Below are 13,565 nucleotides of genomic sequence, written 5' to 3' on the forward strand. Positions count from 1 at the left end.
TAGTTTGACCTTGAAAAATATTCCCAGATGGAGATAGTTAAATGAGCCCAGCTTTGAAAGAGGAACATATGAATCACAGTTGCCAGGCTCTTCCTTCAGAGGCACAGGCTTTGCAAGGTGAAGTATTTCAAAAAGTAATCTTCAAACCCAGAGTAACAGTGCATTGAGATGACACTGGTGAAATACCAGAAACTTCATTGGACTTCGAAACAGAGAATGTGCATGTCATGAAGTGGCTCAAGTGTAAAGTATTAGATGTTAGAATACCAACTGCACAATATATGTGAACTTTCATAAATGGCTCACAGGGGAGCAGAAAAATTGGGCATCCATCACCTACTCCTGGTACATACTTACTGTGTAAGTTTTGTTAAACTGTTCAGTTAGTTGTTCTCTAGAATTTTCATGGTCTAATTTGTCACTCCCTAACAGTGCCACATAGGTGTTTGTCCTGTTGGAACACAGAAAAAGATTTCCCTAAATCCTGCTCTTGCCCTGCTCAACTAATGACATGAGGCACATTAAAGATGTGAGAGCTTACCTGCCTAAAAATGAGGCTCCTGGATTGGGAAGTGTGGGCTCAGGTCTCTTCCAGCAGCCTTAAATAATCTTGGTTGGGTCAAACTCCTTACGGTTTCAAAGCCATTGTTAAATTGCATTTAGGCCTCTGACCTGTGCTACTCCTTCATTGGTTCTGTTGAGATGTTGTTCTGGTATCAGTGCTGTAGGAGACCATTGTGGGGTACAAGATCTTTTGCATTGATTTATGTGATGTGGCTGGAGTCTTGTGCATGAAATCCTTTGAAATCAGGTTGTGATTTGGTGTGTGCAGCAAATTCTTTTCTCTGTGTCAAGTGGTTTTACTCTTAGAATGGTCCTTTGTGAGTTTGTTTCTTTCTCCTGGCATTGTCATTGCTTTCTGTCACCTGGAGCTAATATTTTAAAACTGAAGGTGTTTCACAGTGTAAAGGACCTTTGTAAATTATTCAGATTTCTTGGGATCCTCAAACTGAACTAGGAAAACACCTTTTTTTTAACATCAATTTCTGTCAATTTGTCTCAGTTACCATTTAAAATTGCAGTTCTGTATTGCCAGCAATATTCATGGAAGGTTTCTTAGAGTGACGGCACATGGATGTGGTGTCTCTGACTGGTCTGAAGGAATGCTTTGTCTTGCACTGTTAACAATTCCCCCTGCATTCAGTAAAGCTGGTGTAAAGTCTGAGAATCCAGCACAGTGTGAAAGGCACAGCTATGGGAGCAGGTTCCAGGGTGTGGATTTACAGTTGTCAGGGCATCACACAGGAGCAGCCTCTCTGTGGGCTGTTAACAATGTAAATATCAGGCAGTGCATGCTGTCACTGTCCCATTCATCTCAGCTCTTGGTGAAAGTGACCCTGGAGTATTTGCTTGTGTGTATAAACTTTGATACATGGGCATACCCAAAGGGAATACTCCTTCCTGCATGAAATATTAGCAATGACATTTAAGCCTGTACTTCTTTTCATACATAGCTTGATATTACATCACAGAAAGTAGATATTGAAAAATAGACGTTTATTATTCCTATCTGATTCCCCCCCCCCCCCAGCATATATTTACTAATTTTGCCTGGCTTGCAGTAGTTAGGTGTGTCACAGGTTTTCATGTTTTTTCAATAAATATCATATAAATAAATAAGCAAGAGTTGCTACTTAAAGTGCAAACGAGATGATTTGTTTATTTGATGTAACCTCAGTTGTGAAAAGGTGTCTGTGATTCAGGTGAGGGTAACTGTGATCTCATCCAAGTTAGATGTCTTTGGTCATTGCATTTGCATCCAACTGCAAAATCCAGTTGGGGCTGTTATTGCAGGTGTCATGATTAATTTTGTGTAGCACTAGTAAGATGTGTGGAAAATGTGGGATAAGCCTTATGTCTTCTAAATAAAAGTATTGAATTTTTTTTATGATGAAGATACATACTAATTCTGGAAGTAGTTTTGGTGTGGCTATATTCTCTGTCTGTGAGCAACAAAGTGGACAGGGCTGATGGTGTCTTTCTCTGAGCAGTTACCTTGAATTATGGCACGCTAAATGTGAAACACACTCAATTTATTTCATAATTGCTGTTCTGTTAATGAACAAAGCAGTGGATGTTGCTAAAAGTATACACAGGCAAATTAGTAGCTGTAAAACAAAACTCTAGGGTCAGTTCTAGAACAAGAGTAAACAAGTTTAACTTATTTTCTAAGTTTCTATTAAGATAAATCTACTACTTGAGGGTTTTTATAAGAAAATAAGTTTGCTTATATCAGTTTTTAACCTTTATATAGTGTTACAGATCCATAGCCACGTATTATGTTTGCAGGTTCCATTTTTTGTCTTTTAATGATTGAATAACATTTTTAATTATATAAACGTAATATACCTTTACGTTTTGTAGTGAATGCTGAATGTATTGCTCCAGTAGTCTCTGAATGCAGTTATAACTGTTAAATATATTCTTAACAAACTGTATTCTTCAAAGTAAAATTGAAGAATACAGAATACAGAAAAATTGAAGAATACAGAAACTAATTTTATTTGTAAAAGTCTCCAAGTATGTGTGTTATCTCTGCAATCCACACATGCTTTGACATACTGTTATCTCTGGTTCTGTCTCCTGTTAGCTGCTCCATGGATCTCTGGCAGCAGATGGCTGGACTATAATGCACTGTTAAACAAATAAAACCATTAGGCATGTAATTCAGCCCAGTGAATGACTGTGTGTTTAAAATGGTTTAAAAAAATTAAATAGCAAATGAAGTTCACTTTTGAATTCATTTAATGACATTGGAATAAAATCCAAAGCCCTTTTCAGAATACATAAAACATCCCCTCTTATGTTGTGTTTGTCTCAATTGAAGTCAGTCTTTTTTTATTGCATTATTGCATCTGGTATAAAATAATCAGTCCTAAATCAGTTTTCTAATAGATGTTTTCTACAAGTAATCACTCATTTTACATTTATCTTTGTAGTAAGATTTTTGCTTTTGTAAATCTTTTTGTACTCCAGCACAAAATTATCTATTGCATTAAATGCTCTTTTTTCCTCATTTTCAAATTTGATACAAATGTCTCTAAAATTTTGATTCAACACTAGTGTCATGGCTCTGTAATTAAACTGTTTTTCTATAATTGTCAGCAGCTGAGAGATGCCATTTTGTCTTTTTGTTTTTAGATATGCCAATATTTGGTCTTTGCCCGGCTCATGATGATTTCTATTTGGTGATGTGTAACCACTGTAATCAGGTCGTAAAACCACAGGCATTTCAATCACATTATGGTAAGTGCTTAACTATTTTTAATAATTAAGGGTGAGGTTAAATCAGGATTAAGCCTGGCAATTTTTTTAAAATAGATGGTAAATAGATCATTAAATTATAAAAAATGTCAAAGAACATAACCTGTATTTGATAATTTTATATACGTTTTAATGCAGTTACATAAAGATCTGTTTTTTTGTTTTTTGTTTTCTTAAAATGCTGCATAGCTACAGTTCAGTTTCAAAATGACATATCTAGTGTATTTCACAGCCAATATGTGTAGTGTTTGTGTCTCTGTGTGTCATTTCTCTTTGTGTATTTATACAGATTATTTTTACATGGGTTCTGGTACAGTGTGAACTAGAACTGAAAGCTAAACTTAGTGAAATTTATAAAATGTAGTAAGCTTCCCATAGCCAGTAAGCTTATTTATTTATTTTCAGAATTATCAATTTGTATTTGTTTTACTGGTCCAGTGGTTTTGTATATATACTATATAAGGAAGCTCTTGTTGTGGTGGTTGGCCAGTGTTTAGAGAGGAGTGAGAAAATGTGAAGTGCTGTGCCAGTTCAAGTGCTTGGTTATTTCCTCCAGGCCTGACTGGGGGTGGTTGGCAGTTCTGCTTTTCCATGCTCCTCTCAAGACTAGAAATTAACCTCAAACAGTTTAATGCCAATATTTGAATAGGAAGGTTTTTGGAAATCAGCTTTTTGTTTCTTAAGAAATTAATGAGAAGTTTTCTGACCAACTCCTAATAAACATGATGGACAAAGCATCTGAACTGCTCTTCCTCCCCATGTGTGCATGTATTTGTACACTCTTTTCTCTAGGCCAGTGCCCCTACTGGTTGGCTTGGTGTTCATAGGATACAAGCTGGGTATGGGCAGGAAACCTCTTCCAGAGTTGAGAAAAAGGGATATACCTTTTGTGCACCTTAACTAATCCAATGCTTTGGCAAGAAAATATGACTTCTGCTTCCTCGAGACTGGAGAAGGGCCTTACTGGGCTGTGCAGAGGGTGAACTTCTTATCCTTTCTCCCTCTAACTTGGCTTTTTGTTATACTGCCTTATGGATTATATAGCTCTACCCTTGCTGCTGGATCCTGCAGTTGTGTCACACAGTGTGACTCAGAAAATAACCTGAATAGGTTTTGTGCCATAATTCTCAATAGTTTGCTTGTTATTCTGTGGGTGGCTGTACTAATAATTTTTTTAAACCCACGGTTTTGTGAATATAATTTTCCAGAGCTGTTGGGAACCAGAAGAAGAAAAGGCCATCTTTTCTTGCTTTTCTTGTTCTGGTTGCTGTAAGCCTTTCCACTAGCCAAGAGCAAGTGTACCCCTTGCCAGTGAGATTCCTCCCATGTCACAATATCAACTTAAGATGTCCAATAACTCCTTCTAAAATATCATATTAAACTGATTCTGATGGCTAAAAATAAATTTATGGGGGAGGACTGGATGATACCAAGTTCTGAGTGATGGCATATTGAATATTCCATCTTGAGGTCAGTAATATTGTAGTGATAGAGAGCTGTGGATAGCTGCAGACACTCAAGGTTGTCTTTATGAAGTAAGCAGGTGATTTCCAAACACTGCCTGACAAACAGGTGTCTGGTGGGAAAAGCAGCATTGTGTTTGTCCCTGTGGACAGGTGGCAGAAGCAGCTCAGGAGCTGAATAGGTGCAGCATTGTCTTGAGCATGGACATGGAAACATGGCATCTTGTAATGCTGCCTGGACTGCTGTTAGACTTGTTATGTGAAGTTAATTCCAGCTCTTTTGTAATTTTGTGAAGTTAATTCCAGCTCTTTGTTTGCAATTTAAAAGGCACAGAGTGAACAGGGAACTGCAAAATGAAGGTATGGGAAGTATTTTTAAAAGTCGTAATAAATACTAACATAACATTTCCATTCTGTATCATTTTATAGAAGTGTGATCTCTAAATGGGAACATTTCTCTAATACAAGCCTTACATCAGTGGCAGATTCATACTTTAGGAGAAGTGTAGAAGGAGTGGATAGAAATGATGAGGTTATTCTTAGTGTTTCTTAAGCTTGTTCTGAACAATGAAGAGCCTGGCGTGGGCTGTGGCGTGCAGAGGAAACAGGCGGGGTCATTCTGATGAGAAAAACAGGCTTGGGTGGGGTGAACGTCATTAAAGGACCTTAGTTTGCCAATCTAATAGCCTCAGAAAGGTAAGGAGGCTGACTTGGTGATTTTGTGTAGCACTAGCTCTCAAAGCCTTCTATCAGCCTTCCCATTTTTTAAATCCTATCACAGCTGTCCCTTAATTTAGATTATTAAATATGAAAGCTGATAAATATGGCAGGTGACTGATTACCAGACAATGATCTATTTTTTAAACAGTATAGCTCAGGAGAAGGAAATTGCTGAAGTCCTCAAAACATGGTTATTTTAAAACAAAAAGTGTGTTATCATGATAACAAAAAGGTAAAGCACTCTTTGGATTCACCACAGTCAGTTCACCCTGAATTAAATTTTTTATTGATGATATGATTTCAGGAATTGAAAAATTCTGGAAAGTCGCAGTCCATCAATGTATCTTTCTGTTATGTTCTTAGGATCTTTTATTTTTAAATGTTGCCTGAGAAGTATTAATCTCTTAAAATATTCTATAGCTCCTGGTGATGTGTGTTGCTGTACTTGGTGTTCTTTGAAATTTGTCATGTGAAATTTTGTTTTCTGAAGTCGTAGAATATGCTCTGTTAAAATGTCGCTTTTGTCAAAGGAAAGCTAAACAAACTATTAGTTAAATCTAATGAGCTAATTAATTTCTTCCAAAGCATATTTGTGATAAACTACTTAACTAGGTAGGCTGAAAGTGCTTTGCAGGACATATGCTGGCTTTTTTCTCTGGACCATAAGTAGTCAGAAATAATTTAAATGTAACCTTATTAATTAGAATATATAACCTTTTCAGTAAAATACTTTATTGATACAAATGACAGATTTGTTTATGTAACTGATTCTTTTCTATTTCATGCATTTGACTAGAAGATATACTAATGTAAAATAAAATTCTACTTGTTTAGGCAATCCAAGCATGTGTCTGGGCTATGAATTTCCATTTTAATAATTTATTCAGTGATGTTGATATGTGTACTGTGCTTGATTTGTAAAGCTGTTGTGCATAACACCACGTGCAGGTTTGTTTTTAGAGCAATCCAATATAATGAGATGTCTGAAGTCAGCTTGTGGCATTCCTTCCAGCCTGTGAACAGAAACTGGCCTGCAGGGCAGTCCAATGGCTTTAGCCCTTGGCTTAGGGTGGCAGCACTGCTGGGGACATGGTGGGGCAGGAGCAAGCCAGCCAAGGAAAAGCTGTTTAAAGACAAATCCTCTGTTCTGTCAGATCACAGCTGTTTTCATTTGGGGGGCCAGGCAAGTGATTGCAGCCCTTTTATTGCTCCTGTTCCTGCTGCTGCTTTGTGAATGGCTGCACTTTGATGGCATCAGCATCTTCCTTAGATGAGTCAAGATCAGTTCAGAGGTGAAAGATGGAAAAAAGATAAAATGTTCAGGCACTGAGTCTTGTGGGTGAAGCACCTGGGATCACTTATCTTGATGACCTATTCCCAGAAAGTGTTTTTCTCCAGGAGTATTTCTCTACACCCTGGGTGATGCTGTGCCAGCTGTCACACTCCTCATGACAGCGGGATGTGCCTGTCTCCCTTTGATTTCTGTTCTTTCCTCCCCCAAGACATGGTAGATGCAGTTCTTGTGCTGCACCCAAAGGTTGCTCTTTGAGGAAGCCATTGTGACAGTTATTTCAGGTTGTTCGTGGAAGCCCTGAAGTGCCGTGGTTTTCAGGCTGTGTGACCTTTTGTTGGCATTTCAGCTGTTCCACAGGTTTATCTCATCTCCCTGTGGTTATCAGCCTCCTGGCTAATGAGAGCTGCTTCTCTGCCCTGGCTGGGCTGCTCTCTGGCTGAGAGCTCAGCAGTGTGAAAGTAGCATCAGCATAGACATGTGTGGGGTTTCTTCCTTATAACTTTGCTTTTTTTTTTTTTTTTTTTTTTTTTTTCCAGAGGTTTTTTTCCCCCCTCTGTGCCTTAGTTTCCATGAATACAAAGTAGGGTTAAACTCTCAGCAATAATGACGGCTACCTGTAAAACTTACACTGAGAGTGCCTGTGACTCATGTAGTGATTGTGAAAACCATGAATACAGTACATGTTGGAAAGAGATGATGATAGTGTGTTGGGCTGTTGAGTCATTAAAAAGCTATGTCAAGTGTTTTGATTAACTTGCATGGGTTTGGCACAGTGGCAAAGGTGAGCAACCACCAGGAGCTTTGCCTGCTGCTGCTGTCCTGAGAGCTGATGGAGAATTGCTTAAACATTCTGGTTTCCAATCAGTGCAGGTTTAAACATGAAGTGTATGAATCAGAAGCAGGGTTACTGTACAGATATGCCCATCATCTGTTGTGGTTTCTAGGAAGTTGTGGAATTGGAATAGAGCATCACACAACCTTTTACTTGGAGGGCAGATCCTGGCAGTAGAGAAAGAGATGTTTGCTGGTTACTTGGGTCCATCCTCCAAGTCATTTTGAGGTCTTTAGTGATTCTCCTTCATCTGATTGTGTAACCGAGGTCCTTCCTCCCCCAGCCAGGGCCCACACCCACCTTTCATTTACAGGTCTCCACTTCAAGAGTCCTAAAGGGTTTTTTTTGTGTTGGTGTTAAGTGTCTGGATTCAGAGAGAACACGTGATACTTGTGATTTTAATTGAGAAAAATGACCTGTTAACTATCTCTGTTGGTGTGCTGATGTATTTTGGATGTGTATAATACATAACTTAAGTATTACAGTCCCTGCAGTGTTAAATGTTTGGGTTCTTCTCACACCATGAATTGAGTATAAATTTGTCCTACTGTGTTTTTGTTAAATTTGGCAGCAGCTAATCGTTCTGAAAAATCTGTCAATATTTAATGTTTTTAAGTTGTTGTGCATGTATTGCGTGTTTAAAGTAGAATAAGAGATCATGTTTAGCATGAATTCATGGATTACAAAGTCAAAGTGTCTGTGCAAGGCAGCATTTGAAGCTGATAAGAAAAGAAAGGAATGTACTGAATCTTGTTCCAAAGCCATTGGACCTGAGGACTGGGTTGTTGTTGCTTGGTTTTTGGGTTGGTTGGGGATTTTTTTTTTGAGTGTGTGGTTTTTTTTCTCGTGGGAGATAGGATGAGCTCAAGCACATTTTGGAGGGATAAGTCTTCATTGTGGCCTGCATACTTTTGACAGCAAACAATTTGTTTCAGTAATTAATGTCCACTGTTCACTGAAGTCTTTTTAAAGCAGTGTGAAAAGGTTTTTTATAAATTGTAAGAATTTTCTTGGGTATCAGTGATCTTCTGTAGAAGTGTAACAGCCAAAACAAACCTGAATATTCTGTGGTATGTCACAGCTGTGCTGGAGCAATCTGCCAAGCATATTGCCAAACATGCACAGGTGGCATTTGGCATATTATGGCTCCAGTTAATGTATATGTTTTGACAAATTATCATTATCAGCTTCTGTTTAAATGCACAGTCCTCCACACAGTCCAAGTTGCAGCAGCTGGATCTTAATCTGTGGGTCCAGCAACAACTAGTTTAATTTCTTAGTAGAAATTTGTGAAATTCTGTAGCTTTTGCAAGAATTGTCTTGGCAAATACCAGGGAACGTGATCAGAGGTCAACACAGGATTTGTTTCAGAAGGAAAAGTTTCAGCTGGCTATTTAGTCATTTTTAAATAATGCATCATTAAATAAGAAATTATTATAATGTGGAAAGAAACTCTGTAAACATATTTTGAGCTTTTGAAATGTGCACCCCAAGCCCTTAGCTGAATACCAAATGTGTCATGCAGATTTTTACAGAGTGGTGGAGTTCGGTGCTGTGGTTACTTCTATCATCACAGACTGTTCACATGCAGAAGATTATTTTTGTACACAGAATGGCTGTGGTCTTTGTTTATTGCATGAAAGCACAGGGAGTCTGCTGGAGAAGCTGATGGCAGTTTTCTAGTACAACTTCCTCCTTTTTGTGGGTACATGAGTTTGTCAAGCTCTGGTTGAAGACAAAGCAATTTTTAAGTATCAGCTAAGAAAAAAGGTGATGTTCAGCTTCGAATTTAGGAGATAGTGATTATTCAGTTTACTGCTTACCATGTAACTCATGTTAGTCTCTTGACAGCACTGTGTGTGCTAAAATACTGCACACTTCAAGTGCTTGGTGTGCTTTAGGCTCTTCTTACCTTTGGTTAATGTGAAATTAATTTTATGCTGTTCTGCCATAGCAGAAGACCAAAAGGATGCAAAAATCCTTTTGGTTTAATATTGGCTGAAGAGACAGTATAGTTTTTCTATTCCATTCTTACTGAAATGTTAAAATATTTAAAGCTAGACTAACATACAAAATTATGCAAGGGTTCCGTGAGAACCCTGCTCCTTTATAGTGATCTCCTTGCTGGATATTTGTTTGGACACTGGGACTGACTGCTCTCTTTTCAAAACAAATGGTGATGGGGAAGAACAAGTGGAAAGAAAGAACGAAAAACAAATATTTATCTTTGTGGGAAAAGAAGAAGCAGTGCCATGTTCACTATCACAGAAACAGGAGTTCAGCAAGAGGGAGAAAGCATGTTGATCAATAGGAATAAGATCTAAAGAGAACAAGTAATTCCAATAAAAAGTTGTTATTGAGTGTAAATGACTACAGTTTCACTTTGAGGATAGCCAGGTGGGATAGTTGCATCAGGTCTGCAATTAAAAATGACTTGTTTAGTGACAAAAAAATGACAATGAGAGGACTTAACCGATCTAGAATTAAAGCTGAGTTTCATCACTCAGAACTCATTTTGTGAGAGGAAATGGCACGAACAGGACACAGCTCTCCCAGCCATCATTCCTGACTTTCTGCAGGGTCAGGGAAGGCCACTCTGCATCAGCTTACGTGATCCACATCCTTGGAAGGTTTCCTTCTCAGCTAAAAGGGTTCTTTCTGCCGCCTAGGCCACTCCTCCAGGCTGGAGCTCAGCCAGGGGAGGTGGCACTCACTGAGGGCAGGCCGTGGGCACGCAGGCTCTGGCACACTGCCCCAAGCTGGGTGCAGGAGAACGGAGCTGCAACCTGTGTAAGAGCTGGGGAGGCGGAAGGAGCCTGAGTTGAAGTAAAAAACAAAAACTAATTTCTGCTCTTCTGGAGAGATGGGAATCTGTCAGAACCATGGAGATACAAACTTGGGGTTGGAGGGTGGGGTTAGTAGTAGTTTAATTTCAAAAGCTAACCACATGCAGATGAATTATTTATAAGGACTTTCTCATTTGTTTTTTGGGGAGAAGTGTGTTCTCATGAACTGTGTAGATTATTCCAAGAACTGCAAACCTCAGTGAATACCACAGCGCTTTGTGATTCCAGGGAGGAGTATTCTGGGAAGCTTGTAAAATTGTTTTGAGTATTGAACTGTCATGAAGAAAATAATTTTTGGTTGGTTTTTTGCCTTCCCCCTCCCCATGGAAGGACATAGTTTCCAGTTGCACAGACTGTACCCTCTCATCCCAGCATCTGACTCTTGAACAACTGCTGTGTTTGGGATGGTCTCTTTTTTCTCTGCAAGCACAACCTCACAGGTCAGATAGGAAATCCCATCAGTAACCATCATTTACACTGCTTCTTGTGAAGGTTCCAGTGCACCCAGTACAGCTGGCTCTGCAGTAGCTGCCTGGGGCAGTGGTGCCCAGCTTTGGCAGGGCTGCCTCAGCACAGCTGGAATTAAGTGGTTTGCAGTCTGTGTGTGTGTGTGTCCGAGGAGGGGAAAGAGAGGACACTGGGGAATAGCTAAAAAGGGAAATGTAAAACAAAGAACTTGAGTCAAAGACACGTAAAAAGAAAGAGATGAAGACAATAAGGAGGAAGCAAAATAAGGAAGGTAGGACAAAATTACCTTGAAGGAGGGAGAATGAAGTAGGTACAGTGCTGGTTTTATTGCTCTGTAACAAGGGATAAAATTGGTAGAAAGGAGGAGAGGCTAAACAGGGCAAAACAAACAAAAGCTTTTTCACAAGTTTTTCCTCTCTCAATGTTTTGGCAGCAATACTATTAAATTGGTTTGTGTAATGCTGTGATGTTCTTGGATTTTGCACATTTTGGGGGGGGGGTGAGGGCAACAAGAATGTGTCCTGCTTGAGACAGATCTGGCTTTATCAGGCACTGAGCATCAAGGGAAGAGATGGATGCATGCATGTGTGTGCACCTAGTAATAGTTAATCTTTTAGTTTCTTTTGCATTGCCTTTACTGTTTCTGTTTGGACTTCTTAATGTTATTCGACAATTCTCATTTTCCATACTGTGAATAATATTTTTTAGACAGCAGGATGTATGTGTAGCCTTCAGCAGCTTTTGCTATTAGAAGAATGGCCCCCAGGGAAGATGAGGTGTAGTGTACTAGGTGGAAAAAAGTTATCCATGCTGGACCAACATAAAAACAATGTTTTGCAGGAACTTCAACTGCCACCTCTGGAAAAATAGGCAGCACTTTAAAATCTACATTCTCACCTACAGCAATAGTGCACTGGATGGTAACCAGGCATTAGGCATGAGTCAAGCTTTCAGAAAGACTTGGGATGATATTTTTTTTACCAAATTAAAACAAATCTATAACATTTTGGTTTAGACACAGCTATATGATACACTTTAAGTCTAGAAACTGTGTTTTTAAGATATAAGCAGAAGAGGGAGTGTATAACACCTTCTGTACGATGAAACCTGTAAGTTTATTGATGAAGAGCAATCAATAACCACATGGCTCTTTTAAAAGTTATTTATTAACTGCAGGGTCAAATTCACTTTCAAAATAACACAATTAATGCCACCTTTTTAAGCTTCTCATTAGGCTTAATTCAGTTTAACACTAAATAATTATATCCAAGTAATGTAAATGGCCTGGAAGGCAATTCAGATTTCTAAGTGGTGTGTTGAGTCTACCTGTAATTCAAACAGCTTTTCAGTATCAGTCTTTGATTAGCTCTTGCATTATCCAACTCTGTGAGAGCTCCGTAACGGTATGGATCAATTAAAATATCTTTTTTAAATGTAGAAAATTAACAGGAATAGATAAATATTATATGTAACTTTATGTAAGTTTGTGATATTATTGTCTAATTAGGTCATCATTAGCTACCTCAGGCAGTAGCAGCCAAAATACTTCCAAACCTTATTATCTCCTATTGATAAAACAAATATGTAATGTAGTGTTTGTATTGAAAATAATTATTTTTGCTCTAACTTGTGTATATATTCCTGCAGTTGTTGTGCAGTTGGGAAGCAGATTAATCTTTTCAACAGTAACAAAAAAATATAGGAAAAACATTTGTCCTTATGCAAGTTCTGCTGTGTCAGAGGCCACAAGGCAGCAATCCTGTTTTGTTTCACCAAGTTGCATTAGAAAAAGAAGGACCACTGTCAAGAGACTCTTGTCCTATTTTCTGTTCTCTCTTCCCCTGATAACAAGTTGCCCAGGTTGGTATGACACTCTCCCTCTGCACTGCTTTGTAAAGGATGCAATTAGACCAGGCTCCTGCAGGGTTGAAGCAGTTCCTACATAACTGAGTTTTTCCTTGTTGTTTGGCAAGATTGTCACAAAATCTCTAATTCACAATTCTGTATGAAGTAGCTTTCCAAAAGGAAGTGTTTTCTTTTCTTACATTTTCACCGCACAGGATTTTCTCCCTCTGCTAGGCCAGGAGTGGTTTTGTGCTGTGTCCTCCCTGTCTGACCCCGCTGGTTGCAAAGAACCTGTTTGTCATGTCTGGCTCTTGGAAAAGCCCTGGTTTCTGTGGAGCATTGTGGTGAATTCTGTGCATTAGGGAGAAGGTGTGCCCCTTTCAGGCACCCTTCCACCTTTGAGGCTAAAACTTTCCGATGTTTGTAGATTATCTGTAGAGCTGGGTTGGAGCTGTCATTTTTGCGTGATGTACACTGGGAGTTTTAAGAGCTGTTCATCACTGTGTGATGGTACATATGGTATTCACATGGAATTCATGGCTCTTCTCCTTGCTAAGAGGAAAATTGGCTGTGTTTCTTTTGTTACTGCATGGCTGAAGTTGTCACCTGAGTTCTTAAACATTTTAGTTTTCTACTGTATTAGGGTGGGCTTCATGAAGTAATTGTTTTTAGTTCTTTCACTTTTCTAGAGTATAATGAGAAGCCCTGTAGTACTCTGTAAAAGCTCTGGCCCTGCTCATCATTGGCATGGGATGAGCCAGCACTCATTTTCC

At 38.8% G+C, this 13,565-nt stretch overlaps 1 protein-coding gene across 3 annotated transcripts in view; it reads left to right on the forward strand.

The window, feature by feature from the left end:
• The window catches only part of ATXN7 (ataxin 7), an 86,302-nt gene that overhangs the window by 46,638 nt on the left and 26,099 nt on the right, over positions 1–13,565 (forward strand). For 2 of the 3 annotated variants that reach the window (XM_063164930.1, XM_063164931.1), the window contains one exon: positions 3,202–3,306. The exons of the other annotated variant lie outside the window; for it this stretch is intronic. In XM_063164930.1, the coding sequence (XP_063021000.1) occupies positions 3,202–3,306 (105 nt within the window). The remainder of the gene's footprint in view (positions 1–3,201; positions 3,307–13,565) is intronic. 3 annotated transcript variants of the gene reach the window in all.

This window comes from Melospiza melodia, chromosome 10 (assembly GCF_035770615.1).
Source record: "Melospiza melodia melodia isolate bMelMel2 chromosome 10, bMelMel2.pri, whole genome shotgun sequence".
Classification (NCBI taxonomy): Eukaryota; Metazoa; Chordata; class Aves; order Passeriformes; family Passerellidae; genus Melospiza; species Melospiza melodia.